The sequence below is a fragment of the Passer montanus genome, unplaced genomic scaffold (genome assembly GCF_014805655.1).
Source record: "Passer montanus isolate IOZ18808 unplaced genomic scaffold, ASM1480565v1 scaffold48, whole genome shotgun sequence".
NCBI classification, from domain to species: domain Eukaryota; kingdom Metazoa; phylum Chordata; class Aves; order Passeriformes; family Passeridae; genus Passer; species Passer montanus.
Window position 1 is genome coordinate 3979035 of NW_024369707.1, and position 20513 is coordinate 3999547.

The 20513-nt window shown below is 37.1% G+C and overlaps 1 protein-coding gene across 3 annotated transcripts in view; it reads right to left on the bottom strand.

Moving 5' to 3' along the window:
- COL4A3 (collagen type IV alpha 3 chain) overlaps positions 1–20513 on the bottom strand; it is a 58346-nt gene that overhangs the window by 36035 nt on the left and 1798 nt on the right. For 2 of the 3 annotated variants that reach the window (XM_039722415.1, XM_039722417.1), the window contains exons 2-12: positions 11167–11223; positions 8024–8113; positions 6173–6217; positions 5652–5696; positions 5295–5357; positions 4521–4574; positions 3681–3707; positions 3002–3079; positions 1944–2006; positions 1442–1477; positions 1294–1335 (exon numbers count right to left, since the gene is read on the bottom strand). In XM_039722415.1, coding sequence (XP_039578349.1) covers positions 1294–1335; positions 1442–1477; positions 1944–2006; positions 3002–3079; positions 3681–3707; positions 4521–4574; positions 5295–5357; positions 5652–5696; positions 6173–6217; positions 8024–8113; positions 11167–11223 — 600 coding nt within the window. Of the gene's footprint in view, positions 1–1293; positions 1336–1441; positions 1478–1943; positions 2007–3001; positions 3080–3680; positions 3708–4520; positions 4575–5294; positions 5358–5651; positions 5697–6172; positions 6218–8023; positions 8114–8202; positions 8571–11166; positions 11224–20513 lie in introns of those variants that run through there. The other variant, XM_039722416.1, reaches the window with a different exon arrangement.

Sequence of the window (20513 nt, forward strand, 5' to 3'; positions counted from 1 at the left end):
ACTATACTTTTGATATCATGAAAATTCTTCTGTCATTACACTCAGCCAATAATTTAGTTAACACTTTGTTTGAATTTAAAGTCCAGTAAAGAGGTGGAAGATTTAATCTTCCCCTAGCTGATTAATATAAAAATGAATATGCTGATATCTGTTAAAGTTTCTGGAAATAATTTAAATTTTTAATCCTATTTATTTGGTACAAAACTATTTTGAATCAAGAAAAAATTCTCATTGATTACAATATTTATCTCTATTTAATTACATCAATGAGTAAATTACATGAACTGTCTTTGGTGACATCCTCCAAACTGCAGTCTGGGTATTCCAGGGAGATCACAGAATCATGGTGCTAACAGACAAAGCTTTCATGTGTCCATCACTGACAACATAATTAGTGAAGTGCACTTTTTCATTAAGTATCTTTGAGAACTGGGAAAGTCCTCAGTGTGATCTTTCCTGTGGACCTCAACAAAACAATATCCACAATTTTCAGTGATTTTAAACCAGGAATGCTTTTGCATGAATTTGCAGCACAACAACAAAGAATGTGTCACTCCTTCATAAGGAAGCAAGATGTTCCATGCTCACCTGAACTACTGCTAATGAATAACCAGGTTTATAGGCTTCCCCCCCCAGGAAACTCCTTGCACACTCCTGGTAGTGATTACCGTGTTAAAATCTGTGCAGGTCAGTTAGCATAATTGTGAGATGCTCTAATCTCTTGCAAGAATATTCAGATTATCTACCGTAGTCCTGCAGCTGCAGGCTGGGTGCTGTGAGACAATGTGGGCATTTGTAGTAGTTCCTGGTTTTATGTCAATTACATGGAATACAAAGGAAGTATACGAAAGACAAGTTATCCAATTTTATTCAAAACCTGGAGGTTTTGCTAGTATCACAAGGGCTGATACTGAAAATACATTGGACAGAAGTTGTGAGACTATAAATGCTACATATTCACCACTGTTTATCTGCTTAGATAAGCATGTAGGAACATCACACAAAGTATATATATCAGTTTAATGCTATGTGTTAATAAATGTTAATTACTGGCTTCTCTTCAGTGTCTGATCTTCTGTCTAGACATTTATCTCATTGGCTTTTATGTGAAAACATTTTTGACCTTAGAGAGCATTGCCATGTTTCCATTTTTCAACAAAAGACTCTCACATATATACTGAAAATTTGCATTTTACAGGACTTACTTCCCCAAACATTTCACCATAGCAAATCAGAAAATGCAAAAAACAGAAACACAACTTATAAAATATTTAAAGCTTCTTAAGAAATTACCTTCCTTCCTTTGGCTCCTATTACTTTCAGTCCCATAAGACCCTGAAAAAATCCCCAAATGTTATTTTTTAAAATTTTACACTTAAACATGGGTTGATTCATGTTAGACATAACAGAAGTTTTCATTTTTTTACCAGTCTGAGACTACCTTAGGTCCAGGAGGTCCTGGTTTCCCTGGCATGCCCTACAAAACACAAGAAAAAAATCCTCAGCTAAAAAATTTACAATCTTGTTCTCTGATATAGGTGCTTTCAAGTACCCAACTTCCACAGAACTCATATCCCATTTTTACTCTTTCCTCCACCTTTACAACTGCAAGCCATTGTCAGTGGGTGACAGTTTACACAGTATAGTTACAAACATATGCATCTCTTAATGTTATATATATTAGTATTTAAAGTGAATAAGTAGATAGTTATTTGAAAATTAAAATTTATGCCCACATGGACAAGTGATGCTTCTGAAAATATAGAAATTATCATGCATAAAAATAATCAAAAGAAACTGAAAAATAAAAGACATGTGCAGAAAAACATAGTTTTTACATACATATGTGTCTAGACCTCAAATAAGTCTGGGAGAGTAAATTCCAATTCCATAGGGTTTAGGGGAAATCAAAGCTCAAAGTAACAAGTGAAACAAATTCATACTAAAGATCCTGGAGGGCCCTGTGGTCCAAGTTCCCCAGGATATCCTTGAGCACCCTGGGCACCCTGCATGTTGAAAAAGAAAAAGGAATAAATCTCCTGGCAAGATTATGAGCAAAATACAACACCAAATTCAATGAACTGAATGAGAAACAGAGGAGGAGCTCTGCTTCTGAATTTCCTTTTCCTGTCTCAGGGAAACACAGAAGTATAATTCTTCCTCACTGCTTCATTATTTGGCATATGTTTTGAAACACGAGAAAACATCTGTTCCAAAACTAAACTAGTCAAGTGAAGATGTAAGTCCTCAGAAATGTGGACTCATAATCCATACGGCCCCTCTAATAAGCCTTCAATCCTTCAAATATTCTATGCAATAAATCCTTGAGAAAACATCTGTTCTAAAACTCAACTACTCAAATGAAGATGTAAGTCCTCTGAGAAATGTGGACTCATAATCCATACGGTCCTATTAATGCCTCTAATAATCTTTCAATCCTTCAAATATTCTATGCAATAAATCCTATACTTAAAGCTTTTTTTCAAATAAATGGAAAATTAAATGTTTTCATTTTCTTTTTAATTTAATGCTCTCTGTTTATTCCAATAGTCAGAAGAAATGTCAGCCCTGCCTTCCCCTGTTAATGTTTGTTCTTGAAATATGGACCATTCTTTCCTTTGTTAGTACTCTAGAAGTTGAGCTGGTCTATCCTGCTCAGTCTTAACTTCAATGGGAATTTTAGCAGTTGGACTTGATGGCCATTATAGGTCCCTTCCAACTGAACAATCCTATTCTATGTGTAGGGTAAACTTATATCTGTGACCAATTTTTCTCCCTACCTGAAGTACTGTTTTTCTGGCCTGCAAACTGACTGATTTTGGTTTAGAAATCAGTGACACAATTCTAAAAAATACTGTATCTATATTAAGTAAATAATACACTTAAGTAATGTAAAATACCAAACAATTTTAATACATAGTCATGTTATATAGAATGTGTTTATACATATAACTGCATATTTTTATACATATCTATCTCAGCACCCCTTATTTTGAGTTACCTGGAGACCAGGCATTCCTGGTAATCCAGGATCACCTTTTGCACCATACTCTTGGCTATATCCCTCAGCAGGGGTACCCTGGACAATTAGATAAAAACAAACATAAGAAGTTATGCTGTAGAATTCTGCAGTGCAACAAATCTTCTAATACAGTTTGTTGGGAAATAAGCAACATCAGAATTGCATAATGATGGAAACTATCTACTATGGATAGATCTACCTTTGGAAAAGATTTTATGAAACCAAATATATCTTTTGCATGCCTTCCAGTTCTGTGTTAGGAGCAGTCTTATTTTCAGATATACCTACATTACTCATGCACAATTCTTGTTTTCAATTTATTTTGATAATCTTTATTGCTATAAAACACTCTCTAGTGCATCTGCAAATCTTTATATGAATTCATAAACTGCTTGGGGGAGGAGCTTAGTTCTCTGTGTGCTTGAAAGTGTTAAATTAATTACAGGCAGTAACAGTAATTTGAGGGAAAAAATTACAGACCATTTTGCAACCTGAGGTGAATGCTACTAGGACAAAGGAAGTACCAAACTTTGTGGTTGCTTCTTCTGGAAGGTAAACCTTCTGTTTCCCATGAATGGAGATATAAAGAGCAACAAACATACATACAAACTGTGGATAACCAATAAATATTTCATGTAATAGCTTGCAAAAAACTGACCTTCTCTCCTTTGATACCAGCAACTCCCTAGGAAGAATCATATTGAAACAGAAAAATAAGAGTACTGAAATAAGACACACACACTCTAAGTAGTGTCTAAGCTTGGGGCTCTTCAGGTGATTTATTTTCATGAAGAAGGTGCATAGCCAGGTTCATGTTTACTGGGCCAGACTTCAATTTAAGAAGAAAGGACATTTTATATAAAATAGTCAATCCCACAGGTACAACACTACAAATGAAGGCAGAACAGGTTTGAAGCCAGATCTTAATAAATGAATAAATAAAATCAGCAAAGCTGGCAAAATAAGGATAATATTTAAAAGTTATTAAATGTGAAGCCACTGGAACTCAAAAGGCAGCATTCTTCTTCCATTTGTTTAAAAGTTTCTCTTTCAAACACATTTCTCAGTGAAAAAAACCCAAATCCTGGGATTAAAGCAGTGTGCCCAGAGTGAGAAGTTCTTAAACCAGGTTTAATTCCTGGTTCTTACTGACTTAATTAAGCCATTATTTCCTCAAAGATACTTAGGCACGAACTGAAACTGCAATCTATTAAATATATCCTGGACACTTTTAGAGGTAAGTGGTAAATCTTCATGAGTATCCCATGACAGCTGACTCCAGTCAATGAATTTCATGCAATCACTAGCTAAGTTGAGGCCCAACATGCAGACAAAGCATTACTTTTAACTTTGGTCTCATCACAGTTTTCATACTAATAAAATGGGGATACCAACATATTTCAACTATTGTCAGTATGAGCTAACACGAGGCTTTACTTTCCTTCAGGGACTGGCTTTACGTGGTGGGAATGCACACAATCATGAATGTCACACTTACTGGGAGGCCTGGAGCACCTCTTCGACCTGGAGGACCTGGAAACCCTTGGTCACCCTGAAAGTGGTAACAGCAATTGTTAATGCATCTTTGGTTTATTATTTGGCCTGATTTTGTCAAGTGATCACAGAAGTTTTCTATGCTATCACACTAAATGAACTGTGAGTTCATGATCACTGTGTTTTGCTAGGAGAGGATTTTTCTTGCATTTTATGCAGCTTGGCTTCTTTCCTAGATGGTTCAGATTAGTTCAGAGTTTCACTAGAGATCGATGATTTTCTGTAGTAGGCATTATTCTGACTCCCTCTTTCAGAATGCTCACAGTGCAAAGAAAACCTGGTAAATCTGCTCCTTAACATTGAGCCTTTTCACTTAATTACTTTCAGGGTTTATGAATTGCCAACTGCAAGCTAGATACTGGCAAAATAAAATGGATTAAGTATCTCCTTTATAACCCACTGCAACAAAAGGACACCTTGGACAAAACTGATTAGGTCTCCTGGATTTAATGAAAAAAAGTACTATCTGTCAAAATATCAAATTTTATTCTTATCTTTTAGCAAAGCCCATTAGAATGTATTATTTAAGTGTTTATTTTGCACAAAAAGGTAGCACTTCTGCTTTCTCTGGTCCCATGACACAAGTTTTTCTAGCTGATAAAGTCACAAAGCAAAACAAGTCAAAGTTGTTGTAGACTGGGGGGAAATTTAGAACACTTTTTGGCCATTCCCAAGCACAGCCAAATGCAACGTCCAGAACAATCAGCTTGGTTTGTACCTTTGTGCCATTGCATCCTGGAACACCTGGGAGACCAGGAGGACCAACAGTTCCTGGTTCACCCTAAAAGAAGCACAGAGTTGACATAAGCTTTGTTTTTGTACATTCATATTGCCTCACAGAAACACTGAAAGAGTTTTTGTTGGACCAATGTTTCACAAGACTTGACAGATTACAATGTGTTCTTAAATCATTACAATGAGTAAGAATTGCTGATGCCAAGATTTTTATCTCTAGGCCAATTGACAGCAACAATGCTGATGTTGAGACTAGAGTGAGCACATTGAGCTGAGGATAATTGTGCACTGAAGACTGAAGTAAGAGAGAAATGATTAAACCGGTTTCATTTTTACTTACAGGAAGGCCTGGAGGACCTGAAAATCCAGGTATTCCTGGGACTCCCTAATGATATTAAACCAGAGAAATAACATTATGAATATTAAACAAAAGCTCATTAGGCAATTTTTCTTTGATTACAGTCATAATAAGAATGAATGCAAGTATGATTCTATTAAAATATCACTACCTCCTTAACTCTTCTGACTGTGAATCAAGCATAATGGTTACACACAGGTAATACACACTGGTTTTGCCCACAGAAAAAAACCAAACAACTCTTTGTGGTAACCTAGTCTGACTTTTTCAAACTGCACACCCAAATATTGAATACATACAGCAACAACCTTGGATGTAAGGTGCAGCAAAAAGGGCAAAAGTTCTAAAAATAAGTGATACTAGTGCACAGACCATGTCATAAATTTTAACCATACTTTGAAATCACACAGTGTTTTGCTTTTATTTTCTCAAATTATTGAACCAAGTTGGCAATTAGCATGACATTTAATACATGTAAGTTTGTTTAAAATACAAACACTTACTCGTATACCTTTGGGTCCAACTAAGCCTGTAAGCCCTGGAGAACCCTAGATCAAAAATGGAAAGGGATGTCTTTCAGTACATTTCAATTGAAAAAGAGCACATAAATGTCAACAGGACACACAATATTTTCAATATCAATACCAAAATGTGCACACAGAACCAGCCATATAAATAAATAAATGATTTGCCTATTACAGTCAATAAAGGAAACAAGAATTTCATACAAGTTGCATGAATTGTGGTGTCTTCCCTTTCAGTGTTTACAGGGTATGTATCACAGAATACTTCAAGCTGGAAGGGACCTTTGACTAGAAAGTGTTGCTAAAAACCTCATCAAACTTGGTCTTGAACTTTCAGGGGTGGGGAACCTGTTCAGTGTCTCACCACCCTCATAGTGGAAAAATATCTATATCTCATCCTAGGTCCAAACAAATAACCATGTATGTTGAGAAAGCAGTTTCCATGGATTTGGTCAAACTGAGACCTGGAGGTGCTTCCCTGTGAGGAAAAAGCTGGAAGGATCCCGAATACAGGTGATGTCTGTCAGATAGATGTATGTACTCTCACCTGCACTGTTGAGCATGGAAAGGAAGCTTGGAAGGGGGCCAAGCAGGATGGGGGAACAAGACTGAAAGAAGCCAGCAAAGAATGCAGTGATGCTGGACCATCTGCACAGAATATGCTGGAATTCTTTCAAGATGCTTAGAGCTTTAGTACAAGCAAGAAAATTTTACCGTTCCCAGAAAGGAAATGGAAAATCCTGGGCCACATTCCATTTCAGTTAATGTAGAGGCATTAGATAGGAGAGGCTAACTAGCACACATTACAACACATGGCAATTCAAGCTAACAGAGATCTTCTTGCTAGATAAATTAGCCTTACTTTTTGCCATTCTTATAGAATTATTATCACTTACTGGAAGGGAAATGTTGTACTAAACACTTCAATGAGTTCAGATAAAAGCCTCATCAACATGTATCACATCTACATGAGTATCACTTCCAGAAAGTATTGCAAAAATAAGATAGGACAGAATAATGCAACAATACTTCAATGAAAATGATAAAACTCATTCGGTTAAATGTATAGCTGAGTGCTGTAGCCATATTAGTGAAGGTCCTAGACATAATCTGATTGTGGCAGTGCCTTCCTGATTTACACTATGGCTGAGTTCACACTATACTTAGACAAAAAATAAGTTATTCACCAGAGTGAATTTATTGATAACAGCAAGATTACTGTTCCTCAAGACAAAATATGCATAAAACACTTCAAATGCACAATTTTTTGGTTTTTCTACTCATGCAGGAGTTACTGAAAATCCATATTCAGCCTTAGGCATACAGGAAAGAAAGCAAGCTCAGTCACTGAAGCCCCTCCCTCCATACTGCAGGCAACCAGGTATGTCCTAAACAGACCAAGACTTATGTGAAAAAACACTTTTCTCTTCAAATTTCCTTAAATCTGTTTGTAACATTTGCCTCATTAGTAGCTTGTTTACTTTCTTTTCAGCAACAAATGTCAAGATGTTAATCAATACTAAGATAAAAACTGAGGTATGCTGCAAAAATCTGTCTAGACCCATGTTCATTGTCTCTGGCAATTTAATTCAGCTGCTTTAGCACTGGCCAATGGACAGCTGACAACAAAAGCCCATGGTCATATCAGCCCTACTCTTATGCAGTCAAAATGACCCCTGCAGCTGGTGACCAAACAACATCCCTACCAAATGGGAAGCTCTGAGACACGTTTTGGTTTGGTAAAACAGAATTGTCTACACAGCCATAGCTAACTTTAACTGTCAAGCACAGTAGTTTTTCTGTATCTCTCTGTCTCACATACATACCTACCTTTGGTCCCTGTGGCCCTGGAGGCCCTTCTGGACCAGGAAAGCCTCTTTGACCAGGTGGACCTGGAACACCAGGAAAGCCTTTTTCTCCCTGCAAACATTGAGATAATTAAACTCTTCAAATATCCATAAATTCCCCTTTTGATAGCTTATTTCTGAAGCATTCATTACTTTCAGTACCTCTTGGTTTTGTGCTGCTGCAGAAAAGCTGCATCCACTGCCCTTGCCCACACTGACCTGTTTTTGTGGTCCATCTGGGCTGACACAGCTCCACGTGCCCCTAATTCCAGCTGAATTATCAGAGCACAAGACAGTACTCAGAGTACAGAAGCTAGCTGACAGCATGGAAAGTTTAAGAAAGCAGCTGATACATACTCCTTGTTAATATTCCTGTATTATGTTTAGCAACACAAATTGAGAAACTTAATGGCTGCTTGTCACAGGATATGCCACAGCACATGTCACAGTTGAGACAGCCACAATACACAGAATATCACCACACAATTCAGAAAGCTTCAGCCCATACTGAGTAACACCACACCACATCAGAAAGCTTCAAGAGCCATCCCTTCTTGTTCTTTGTCCCAGCCTTTTATCCCCTCATGCTGATGCCCTGCCCCTGTGTGCCCTCTGCTCCCTTTGGTGGTTGCTCAGTGCCCTGGGCACTCCATGGCTCATTGCTGTCAGTGCTGCTCACCTGCTGCTCACAGCTGTGCCCACTGGGGATGAGCTGGGCCAGCCCATCCCAATCACCACAGACTGAGTGCCTACAGCTTCTGCTGTATAGCAAGGTTAGTTCCAAACCATCAATATCTCTTCATGAAAGCCAAGGAAGAAGACAGTGGGAGTCAAATGCAACAAAACCATTCAGACAGACTAAAACCCCCTTGCTTTACATGACACATATCTTAAATTTTTCTGAATCTCAGAGATTATGACACCAATTTACTTTTTCTTTCTTTTTTTTTTTTTAAAGATCAAATTCAAATACATAAACTAAAGGAAACAAAATTGAAGCTATGGAAACAGAATACAGGAGACTAAGCTAAAGTGAAAGGGGCATTTCCAGTTTTTTAGTTAAATATATAAGATGCAAGTCTTAACTTGGTCTAAATAAAGTGTTTCAAGCCTGGAAGCTCATTGAAAAAATGTTTCAGCCCTTCAGAGAACAGCAATTTAGCATGCTCATTTTTACATCAGTGAAGAGCTGCTGGTTCAAGACCTTTTATATCACAGCATGACATAGGAGAGAGAGAATGGGATTTTCAGTTCTCTCAGAGCCAATTTTCCTATTGCTTTATACAAAGTTATACAAAGAAAGCATGTGAAATTTTGTTGTGACAAAGTTTGAGTGTCTTATTTGATATACAAGACAGGAGCCAAGAGATGTCTCTGGGAAGCCAAAATATTCTGGCTTTTCTCTGCACCAATTCTCACTTCTCAAAATCCCAAAAACTCACCAGATTTTAAAAGGCTTCTGAATGAAATAAAAAATTAAAAAATAATAATTATATATATTTGTATCTCTCAAGATAGAATGTAATCCCATAATAGCTTGACACATACAAAATAAGAATTGCATTATAAAGTGTGTGTGAGATCTATATAATAAATCGGCATAGCTTTTTATAAAAAATAGTTTATTTCTATTGTATGTTCTGTAGCAGCATCCCAAGGTAGGGGAAGATTGCTATCCCAGGATGAGCCGCTGGAGGGGGTTCGGGGCCAGCTCCCAGGAAAACCAAACTCCTCGACCTGCCTGAATCCAGAGCAGCACTGTGCTCTCCTGACAGCTTCACCGCCCTCTCTACAGAAAAGGCAATTTTAGCCACACTTTCTTCTTTGCAGATCAACAACACCAGAGGATTTTCAGGCTGGAGAATTCTGAACGCTGGATAATGACCAAAACATGATGATTAATGTCATTATCCTGATTTTCTGCATGTAAAACTTCGTCAGTCTAAACAATTATTTACTCTTAGCCACAAATTGCTCAGTTGATTTCCATGGAACTGATAAAGTCAAGTTGTGGGTGTCCATTCCTATTAATATTTCTGTTTTAGTGGGCAGCTTATTTTTTTCTAAGTTTTCAATACTGTCCTAAACAGTGAAATTGAAATTTCACTGTTCAGTTTCACTGTTTAGGACAAAGTCAGGTTAGACCAATTAGTAATATGAAAAATAAACAGGGAGATTTTACAAAAAATATTAGTGTTCTCCTTTCTCACTTATTAATATATATTTTAATAATCAGCATATTTACTTCCAGATAAATTTTCTCCAACTTCATAAAAGCAGATGGAACCAATCAGTGGGACTAATCATAATCCTAGATCTCCACAGATGTCTGAAAGGTTGATAAGGTTGATAAGGTGTAGTATGGTTGATAAGGTTTAGTATGGCAACTTCTGTGTTCATGGCTCACCTAAATTGCAACCCTGACTTCTTCAATAATGCCCCTTTCATTTGTGAATCAGTTGTTCTTTCAACTTCGAGCAGGAGTTCCAAAGAATTTTTGGCATTTGTGTAATTCAGGTTTGTCTAAAAGCCACCCAGAACCTCTGCCAAGCTGCTGTTGGCAACAGGCAGAGCTGTGGATCTCTTACTGCTGATGGATTTGCTGCTCCTTCAGTGCTGTCAAAGTGTTTGTGATTAGGACCCAGAAACTCATCCCCTGCTTGATCCACAAGAAGTTTATCTGTTTGATGCCAGTGTGTGCAGCTTTCTTTCAGGAGCTGGCAAAGGGGGGCAGGCAGGGTCCAGTGATGGAAAGAGGGAAGCACTGAACATGAGACTCCTGATGGTACTATGAAATTTATAACAGGAGAGCAGCTGCCAAGGTAATGGCATTTGTTAGGAGTTAGTGAAAGAGACATGGTGGTTTTGGGCAGTTGTTCTGCTGGTGTCCAAACATCGTACAGTGCTGTAAACATAATCATGCAGTCAAAAAAATCAGTTGAAAAGGCTTAGTTAAACAGTTTCCCCAAAGTTAACAGAAATTTGTAAGGCAATCATTCTCTGTAGAATCTGTTGGTAAAACACCATCATGCACTAAATTCACTCACTGTATCAACTGAATTAATCTACCAACAATTTCCAAGTATATAAGCTAATATTCAAAAATGAAAATATATCTGTTCTTACCTTACTGCCTTTTGTGCTATCACAAAAGCAGGGACTTTTACCTTTGCATACACAGTTCTGAAAAACAAAAACACAAACTTTATATTACAGTTCTTTTTCTCATTGAGTTGTTTGGAGAGAGGCAAGTAAGATCTCAGTGATTTCAGTAAGTAATTATTTCACAAATAATACAACTTAAAAAATTGTTTATGAAGAGGCAATTCTCAACCGTGGCAAAGAGTTCATTATTCCTCTGTATTGTCTGTTGAGACAAAATAAGAGCATTAGTGAGATCTTGCAGACAGAATTAACTGCCCCGCACAGTTTCTCACATTACAACAGTCACAGTGTTTCAAATTTGTAACTTTTATGTTTGTTTTATGATGGAGGAAAGATGCTGCAAGTAGTTGCTGCTCTCTATGGACTTGACAATTCCTGACAGTTGCTGCTTGTCTTTTAGATGGCTGAACTTAGGTGAGGTGATGCCATCTATCAATTTAAAAACAGCTGCAGGGGGCATTCCGCCAGTGAACACATACTTCAACATTTATTTATAAAATAAAGCAGAAATTATAATCCATCGACTATGAAAGGCAAATCTTCAAGAAATTATTGTGTTTGCCTCTGATTTATAGACAGATCAAAAGGTGGCTACTTGATGTTTCAAGTTAGATTTCTAAAGAGTTGCAAATATCAAATAGTTAATTCTTTGTTGTACTTAAAGAAGACTCACTCTTACTGTGATCTGACAGCTAGAATTCAAGTGGTACTGCATTAGAAATTTGGACAACAAAGGTATCATGTGAAACAGAAACCATCTAACTATGCTACCTTTACTATTATATTAATCAATAGGATTATATCATCAGGGATACGAGAATAACAACTAGTGCAGAATTAAGAACAAACAGTATCCTGATTTCTCCTTGGTGAGATCAATCAGTTTGGTACTGGATAATGTAAATTCATAAAGTCAGTTATATGACAGATATCTTAAGCCTTTAAGCATCAATACAAGAGGATAAAGTGATGTATATCTCAAAATAAATTTGGGGTAGTTTATAAGACAACTGATTTTCTTGTTCCTTATTCAATGACAGTACCTTGCATCCAAAGCATTCTCTTCAAAATTGATTATTGGTAGAGGTCTGCTAAGCAATATAAGAAGGGCAGTTGCTCAAGGTAAGATGTATACACAGATATATACCATTGTAAGTCTATAGACCCTAATGGAGTTGTACCTTATTCCTGCCTGTGAAAGCAAACGAGAAGCAGATCTTTCCAGCATCTGTATGCAAAGCACAGTTTTGAGGACATGTAGAGAAATCAAAAAATGAAATTACTCTCCCATAACAGGTATAATCTGCAGAAGATTTGATGTGTACAGATCCAGAATAAACTCTTTTATCTTGTAATCAAAGATGATCCAATGTGAAGAGAAATGCATGAACATGTAGAAAATTATGGCACTATACAATTAATCTAAGTTAATAAACTATTGAAAGAAAGAGAGCCTGTGCTCTTCAAGAAGTCAGAATGCTTAGAATGTGTTTAATTTGCCATTAGTAAGCTTTCAGATCTATTTAGGTCTTTCTGTGTACACATATCACTCTAAACTGAACTGAAAAGACCAATGATTTAACATTACACAGTCAGTTAGCTGGATAATACTAAATGTTTTGGCATATGATTTTTTATGTAAGATTAGATTACACCTTCTGTACAGGAGCTTTGAACCAAAAAATCATTGCTCACTTATACTGCAGGATGCTTTCACATCCTTCCAAGATGCCTGCAGCTCCTTTATCAAAGGATCATAAAAACACAATATGATGTTTCCAGGTTATAAGATAAGGAAACTGAATATTAGGTATTAACAGTTTATTCAAAATTCTCACAATAACATCTATATAAGTGTATTAACCAAAGCCACAGGTTTACTGCATGTTTTTTGGTTTTGTGATTTTCATTGTAATAATTTACATTTCTTTCAAATATTTAGATGAAGAATATTTTTGATCTAAAATCTAGGTCAAAGAATACAGCCATATCATTGTGTGAATATCAAATCAATTCACCAATGAACCAAAACCCCACAGCACATGCAGTAATTTACAGAGGAGCTCTTCTCCAAAGTGTTTCTAATGATAGTTACAGTGTTATATTAAACAGATACATAATTCCAGTAGTACATGTTGAGGCACATTTACTGCACTGGTTAATGTTTTGTTCAGTGGGTGCAATCTCATCTATAACACTGAATTGCTCTTCCTACACTATGGGGTTGGATTCTATGGGGTTCTGACCTCTTCCTGCCCCTGATTCAGAGAGTAACTTAACCAACTGCTTAGAAAGTATTCCAGTCCTCTCCTTCACATAATTCCTCACAGAAATGTCACAGAAAGAAGAAAGAAATAACACACTACAGGCTGTGGTGTCACCCATACAAAGGTTAATGTAGATTGAGCATGGCACTGCCACTCCAGCCACTGCAGTGGAGAGAATCTTACACAGTTCTCAGCACCTGGCCAGTAGCACTGGTTACCTGCAGAATGTCAGAGAATGTATTTAGAGATGTTATCAAACACGAACATGCCAAAGGATGTGACAAAGTCTTAATGTAAGTAGAGGAGCAAGCAATGGCAGCCTTCCTATGCCAAAGGATGTGACAAGTAGAGGAGCAAGCAATGGCAGCCTTCCTATTCTGTCACTAGCACAGGCTCTGAGTGCTGTCACACACTGGTGGGGCAACACAGTCCTGCCAGGAACGGTTTAAAGGCAGGAAGGTGGAGTACAGAGGAACAGAGCCAAAGTGAGGATGATCCATATTTCTCCACTGATCTCTTTTTTGAATGATATATACAATGACAGAACTGTCAGAGTATTTCTTTGTTTTTCCAGATCCAGAGAAGATCAGAGTAGCTCAGCTACAATTTCAAAATACATATTTGTATTAAAAATACTGGATTCAGGACAGAAAGGCAGCAAAATATGTTGCTGTAGGAAACAAGCACCATATTCTTTAAGTATATTTCAGACCTAAAACCACACAGGATGAGTAATAAGGACAATGAGATGAAAGCTGAGATGAAATTAAATGTATTGTGTAGGAATATAGTAAAGTGGCTGAAGTAGGGTTTAAGTTTGTGCTTTTGACCTGACTGGTCTTTCATTTCATGGCTGAACTCCACTGATACCCAAAGTAAATCCTGGTTAACATAAATGAAAGATGACTGTGCAATATGAGGTATTTTAAAGTGAATTAAAAGCAGTGCAAGTGATATCCATTAATTACTGTGGACAGTAAAAATAGCCCAGGTGTCTCTCAAGTGGGTCATGAAGCTGTTGCTTTCCTTCACTGGTTGTTGTAACTGCTGATCAGATTTATTTTTTAAAATGCACAACTAATTTTTCATTTAAACTTGATACTTATTAGCATCTCACCTATCCTGCCATTAGATCTTTATCTCCTAACTTAAAGAACCACTAATTAGTATGTGGAACAAGACTTGCTGGATAATATCTATTTGTCTGTGATGCCACTTTTTTATTCTTTTCCATCTTTCTGCTCATTAATGATATCCTGAGCAGCCTAAAAATATGCATGTCATCACAGTGGACCTAAGTGGAAACAACTTATCAGCTAATTACAAGTTTTCTGTACTTTCTGTTAAATGCCAATACTTATTAAAAATTACGTATCAGTGAGCCAGCTCCTTTAAATCTTGATTATGAATTTTCAAGGCTGCTGACACATGGAGATTCTTGAATTCTTCCTGGGCTGTCTCAGTGCAGAGCAATCACTTTACACATCCCAGCTGCATCTATAAATCACAACTGAGCACATAGAATAACCCTGCTCCGGCAGTTGATGTTAATATAGTGCTTAAAACTTCAAAAGGCCCATTTCAATCATTCTCTACTACCTGTTTTCTATTGCATCTAATAAAGGTGGGAGTAATACATTGTGATTACAAGCAGTGGAAAGTTTTGCCCTACCATTTATCTGCACTGCAGATTTGTGTTGGGGTAGGTATGCTGCACATATGTTAAATGTTGCACTTTCTGAAGAACATTATGGTAGTAGCTAGAGTTTCTAGCTTGGATACAGTTACAGTTATGAAAATTCATCCTAACATGCACAAGAGGATCTGAAGGCAGAGCTTTACAGAAAAAGGTTCCCAGTGTGAGAAAAGCTGTATAAAGAAAATCTTTTTCTTCTGATGCACCTGTATTAAGACACTTATCTAGATTAGCACAGTCAGGAATTCTAGCTAGACAAGGTGGATACGTGACCCTGGCAGCATATTCCTCATGCTGCACAACTGCAAATCACCATGGAGCGTGCAAGGTCCTGGAGAATGAGGTCCCCTCACTCCAAAACATTGCTATCAAAACAAAATACCAGTCTCACAATTAGAATCTGTATACTAAAAGTTTTTCATGCATTCTAAGCATCAAACATGAATTAATTAAAATTATCAAAGACCACTAAGAACTTTGTGTTTTTTTAGTGATTTCTGGACCAGTACAGCAAAACCAAATTATTAAGCCTTCAATAAGTATAGACAACATAGAGCAGAAATAGGAGATGATGAGATGAAGGAAAATATGTCAGTTCCCAAACCCTGAAACATTGTGTAGTCACTTGTGAACTGGAAGGCAGCCAGACATTCCTACCTTAGAAGACTCCTGTTAACAGCCATGTATGCTATCACAATTCACAGCATTTTGCTTACCAGTTGAATTTCATCCTAGCACAGGATGAGAATTATTTCACTCAGAAAATTATTTCACTCAGATTTTCCATAATAAAGAAATACACCTGTAACTGAACTAATAAATGGCCTGGTCAATAGCACCCAGCACAGAGAGCCTGGACCTAAAAGACAGAGCAGGAGACAACTGCTATGCTGCAGGCAGTGCAGCTGTTGAATAAGCTCCAATAAACACCTGTAATGGGAACCTTGCTCAGGGAATAGCTATTGAATCAAAATACCCTGTTGGTGACACAGGCCTTGTATTACTGCCTATGTGCTGCTTTCAGTGTGAGGTGCAGGAGAGGAGTCCTAAACATTTGTGGTCATAGGAAAACATAACACTTCACAGAAGCAGGACTTTGTGTTTAATTTACAGATAACAATTCATGGTCACATGATGTTAACACACATTTTTATCTGAACTTGGTAAGAATATCCTTACTTTAAATCCTTAATTGTAAACTGGTATGAGTTCTTTTAGGAGGGTTTTGCTCATTCATGTAATATAAAGACTTATTTATAATGGTATTTCAAACCAGCTGAGGTAAATGACATGTAGAAAGAAATGGAAGAAGCTTCTGTATGCGACCATTTAAACAACTTTCTATTATGCTAAGGGGAACATGTGTATGAGCCCCTTTTTTCACTTCAGAGGTTGAAAGCACTTTGAAAAAGATCTTACTTTTTATAGCAAAACCCTGTTGCTTAAGAACTTTGCATAACAAGAGTTTTGTAGTGTTAGACAAATCTCTCATAAGTATCTACACTTACCACAATAAAAAAGCAGTAACATAAACCTTAGGTTAAACAGTGTAAGTCAGATGAAAACAAAATTTTCAGAGAATTTCTAATATCTCTTGCTTCTTTTTCTGTTGATATACTTACTGTACAGCCTATCTCTTTCATTTTTTTCTGTGAATAAGCCTGTTTGTACAAAAGTTCTCAGAAACCACTGTAACATAGCTGTTCATACAGAAAACACACCACTGTCATTGGAGGTGTGTTGCATATGCAACTCCCATGGTGCCAACCATACTCTTCTTCAAGCAGATACAGCACAATTAATTCTACTGGGCTTCTCCCTTCTCTCCAACTCATTATCAGTGAAGTATGAGAACAGTAGGGCTTAGAATCTTCACTTTGCCCCATGTCTTCATCATTGCCTTAGGATAAAACAGATAAAATGTTTTAATGCAGAACAAACGAAGCACACTGGGTTTTCACAAACTCAAGTGATTTGTGAGCTCTGTAGCGATGACCACTAAGGCCTATTTTGTAGACATTGCCTAAAATTACTCAGTATCTACACAAATAGAGCTGCTATGTTGTGTGCAGTTTTGGAAAGCTGTGTGTTGAGGCTCTCAATCTCCTGTTTTGGGGAGGTTGTGTGTGTGTAAATTACTTTTGGTCTATAAAGAGAAGATACAGAATTTCTCTCTCTTTAGACAAAGAAAATGATACTTTTCCTTCTCCTAAACTCCAGAATATATTTACATTTAGGTTTTTAATGACTAATACCTTACTCTACAAATCATTTCACTAGGGTTGAAGTCGCTGTGATAAGGTCTATCAGAAATGGAATCAAACTGTTCCTGATATATTCAGATGTGTAAAATCTACAAAGATGGAGCCATGAACTTCATCTCTGTCGTTGGTTTCTTCTCCTGACCTTGAAGAGAACATGGGGACAACAGAAATAAATATTTTCTTTTCTCCAAGGAAAAAAAGACTAAGCAATTCAGGCCACACTATTTTGTTTTGTGTAGCAAATTCTTAAGGGTGTTTAATCAGCTTATTCATCCGTATTCTTCCTTCCTAACAATCACCTTAAAAGAGCAATCTAATAACAAAGAATACACACCATTTAACTAGTGAATTTTTGCTTACCTACCACAATATGGTTTGCATTAACTCACAATTTTGTATTTCTTCCCAGCTGTTGAGTGTGGGAATGGTATTCACTAAAATTTTCATCTCCTCAGGCCTGTATATTTGTATGTTCATAAAATTCCTGGTGTGCATCTTCTGTTTAGTGGTGCAAATAGCAATGAAAGCAACAGTAGCTTGTTCAAAGAAGGCTTATTGCTCATGCTTTGGTTTTTCTTTATTTGAAAGGTTCTGTGATTTCACAGATTAAAAAAAATTAAAGGTCACTTCTTCCTGCAGCTTCCTCCAAAATAGCCTGTGGAAAAATGCAGCACAAAGCCCTAGCTAAAAGCTCTTCACTAAGCCAGGCAAAATGGAAAACCTGTAAACCTGTGAGACTTGTATCCTATCACAAAATGGGTAAGACAAATAATGAAAATGGAACTAAAGATATATTAGCTGTGACAAAATGGAACTTTTCCGGTGTGACTGTGAGAGACTGGGGCTGCAAACAGTTAAGGAAAAAGTCTTTTTTTGCATTTCACCTTCCTCCTAGGCTCCTGTAATCCATGCCAGCATACTTCTAGTATTACTTTGTTAGGCAGTAAGGTGAGAATGTGACAGTAAAACAGATGACCGGACATCCCATACTAGTTGCACTTAATAGCAAAGTATTTTGTTTCAAAGATCTGTTATATCAAGCCAGCTCTAGGTATTGCAGAAGAGACTGCTAGCACAGATCATAAATAAAATGATTCTATCTCTATGAAATGCAAAGCAGTGAAGACAGAACCTGCCTACTCTAAGAATTTTAACGGCATTATTCAGCCAGCAAAATAACTTGAATTATAGACTTTTGCTTAAGTGTGTATTTGTCTTGTAGGTTTTCTAGAAAAGGCGTCAGGTGTCAACAGTCCAATTTTTACAGGTGTTTACTTAGGCCATCTAAGCAGGTTCATCTTTCAGTTGTAAGATGCAGCACACACATAGGCACACTTCACATTTCGTGGCCATCAGAGCAACGTGCTGCAAACCAGCAGAAACCCATCAATTTTGATGCACAAACATTAGGGTAACTCTGCTAATTTATGCTGCCTCTCTTGGCTCAGGAGGAAAAGCCTTGCTCTGCAGTGCTGTGACACTGGCCTGTTTCCCTATGGAGGTGATGGCTGAATTACAATAAATGTAGAGGCAATCGGGACCACAAGAGTCTAGCAGAAGTTGGACCCAGTTCTCAGAGTAACACCCTCCTTGACTTCAGAGCCAGGATCACATTAACCAAATCACTTCATAAAGGACTTGTTTTTCTAACATGCTCTGTGAACTCTCTTGTATATTCAGGTGCACATTTCCCTTCTCAGCTGCTTGTGCAACAAAGAACCTGGGTGCTTCCAAAGGCTGTCAGACAAGGGACAGTCTCACCACGACACTTGGTGCCTCCAACACTTTGATTCCTGGTCAGAAAAAGTCTGCATGCCATTCTTGCCAGCCTTGGAGATGGCCATGGGCTGAACTAGAACATAATTTTCCCCTTCCAGAGCCATGTATTAAGATCTACTTGTGACAGCAATATAGGTTGCATATAATTAGGAAAAAAATACTGCTATTAGGAAGCAAAGGAGATTAATTCTAAGTACTTGCATGCAAATTCTAACATTTGTAAGAAATTAAATTAGTTGTGAAATATGAACTCTTGCATCTAGTCACAGACTATATGAGTGAGGAAGAGGATGCAAAACAGATCTTCCCAAGTCTTACAGTCACCAAGGTTGTTATGTCCCCTCCTTTGCCATAGTGCACGATGAAAAAAATGAAATGTCATGGTGGAGGCAAAAACATAACAAGGTGCACCTAATGTAATCCTGTGAGCTAACAAACATTGCATCATTATTTACAACACAAATTAAAAAGTGGTAGTAAGATGAGGTGCAGCTAACTTGCAAGCAAATAATCTTGCTGAAGTAGAAACTCTGTTTATCCTGTTCTGAACAAATACTAACATGATGCCATCATAAAAATGATCAATGCTACATTATTGATTGAGTAGGAATGAACTTGACCAAGCTATTTTTCTAATTAGGAAAAATTGAAACAACATGTCATTTGAAACAACAAATTTCAGGGAATATTTTTAAATTAGTATTTAATTTGAAGATATAAGGGAAGTACATAAATGGTATCAAGACAGGACACACTTAAGAGAGTTAATTGAACTGTACATTTGCACCAAGACACTATCAGTTCCAGGTGCTGTTAGACAAAACTAAGCCATGAAAAAGCAAATCCATTTTTTTTCTGAATGAAAAAAAGATGAAAAATAGGAAGAATCTTGTACCCTGTGAGAAAAATATTTATGATGATTCTAAAATATTAAAATGAACAGCAGAAAAATCTGAAGAATTACAACACCACTATTTGAAGTCAAGGAAGAAAGAAGCTCATCAAAGAAGCTGAAAAGCCTTTGACATGGGAAGATGCTACTTCTGCTGAGTTTTCAGAAGATGTGATTAGAGCATGCCAGTGGCCAAGAATGCAGACAATAATACTCCCTAGCAGGTGCCAGAAAGTTCAGCCTCCTAAGGGCAGAGAAATCTGGACTCTGTGAAGAGCTGCAAGGACTAAAATTTGCTGTATAAACAGCAGCAGGCACAAATTACTAATTTGCTTTTGTGTGTTCAGAAATAAACTACACCTAAAATGTTCCATGCTGAAACATGTTTTAATTGATGCAAATAGCAGAAG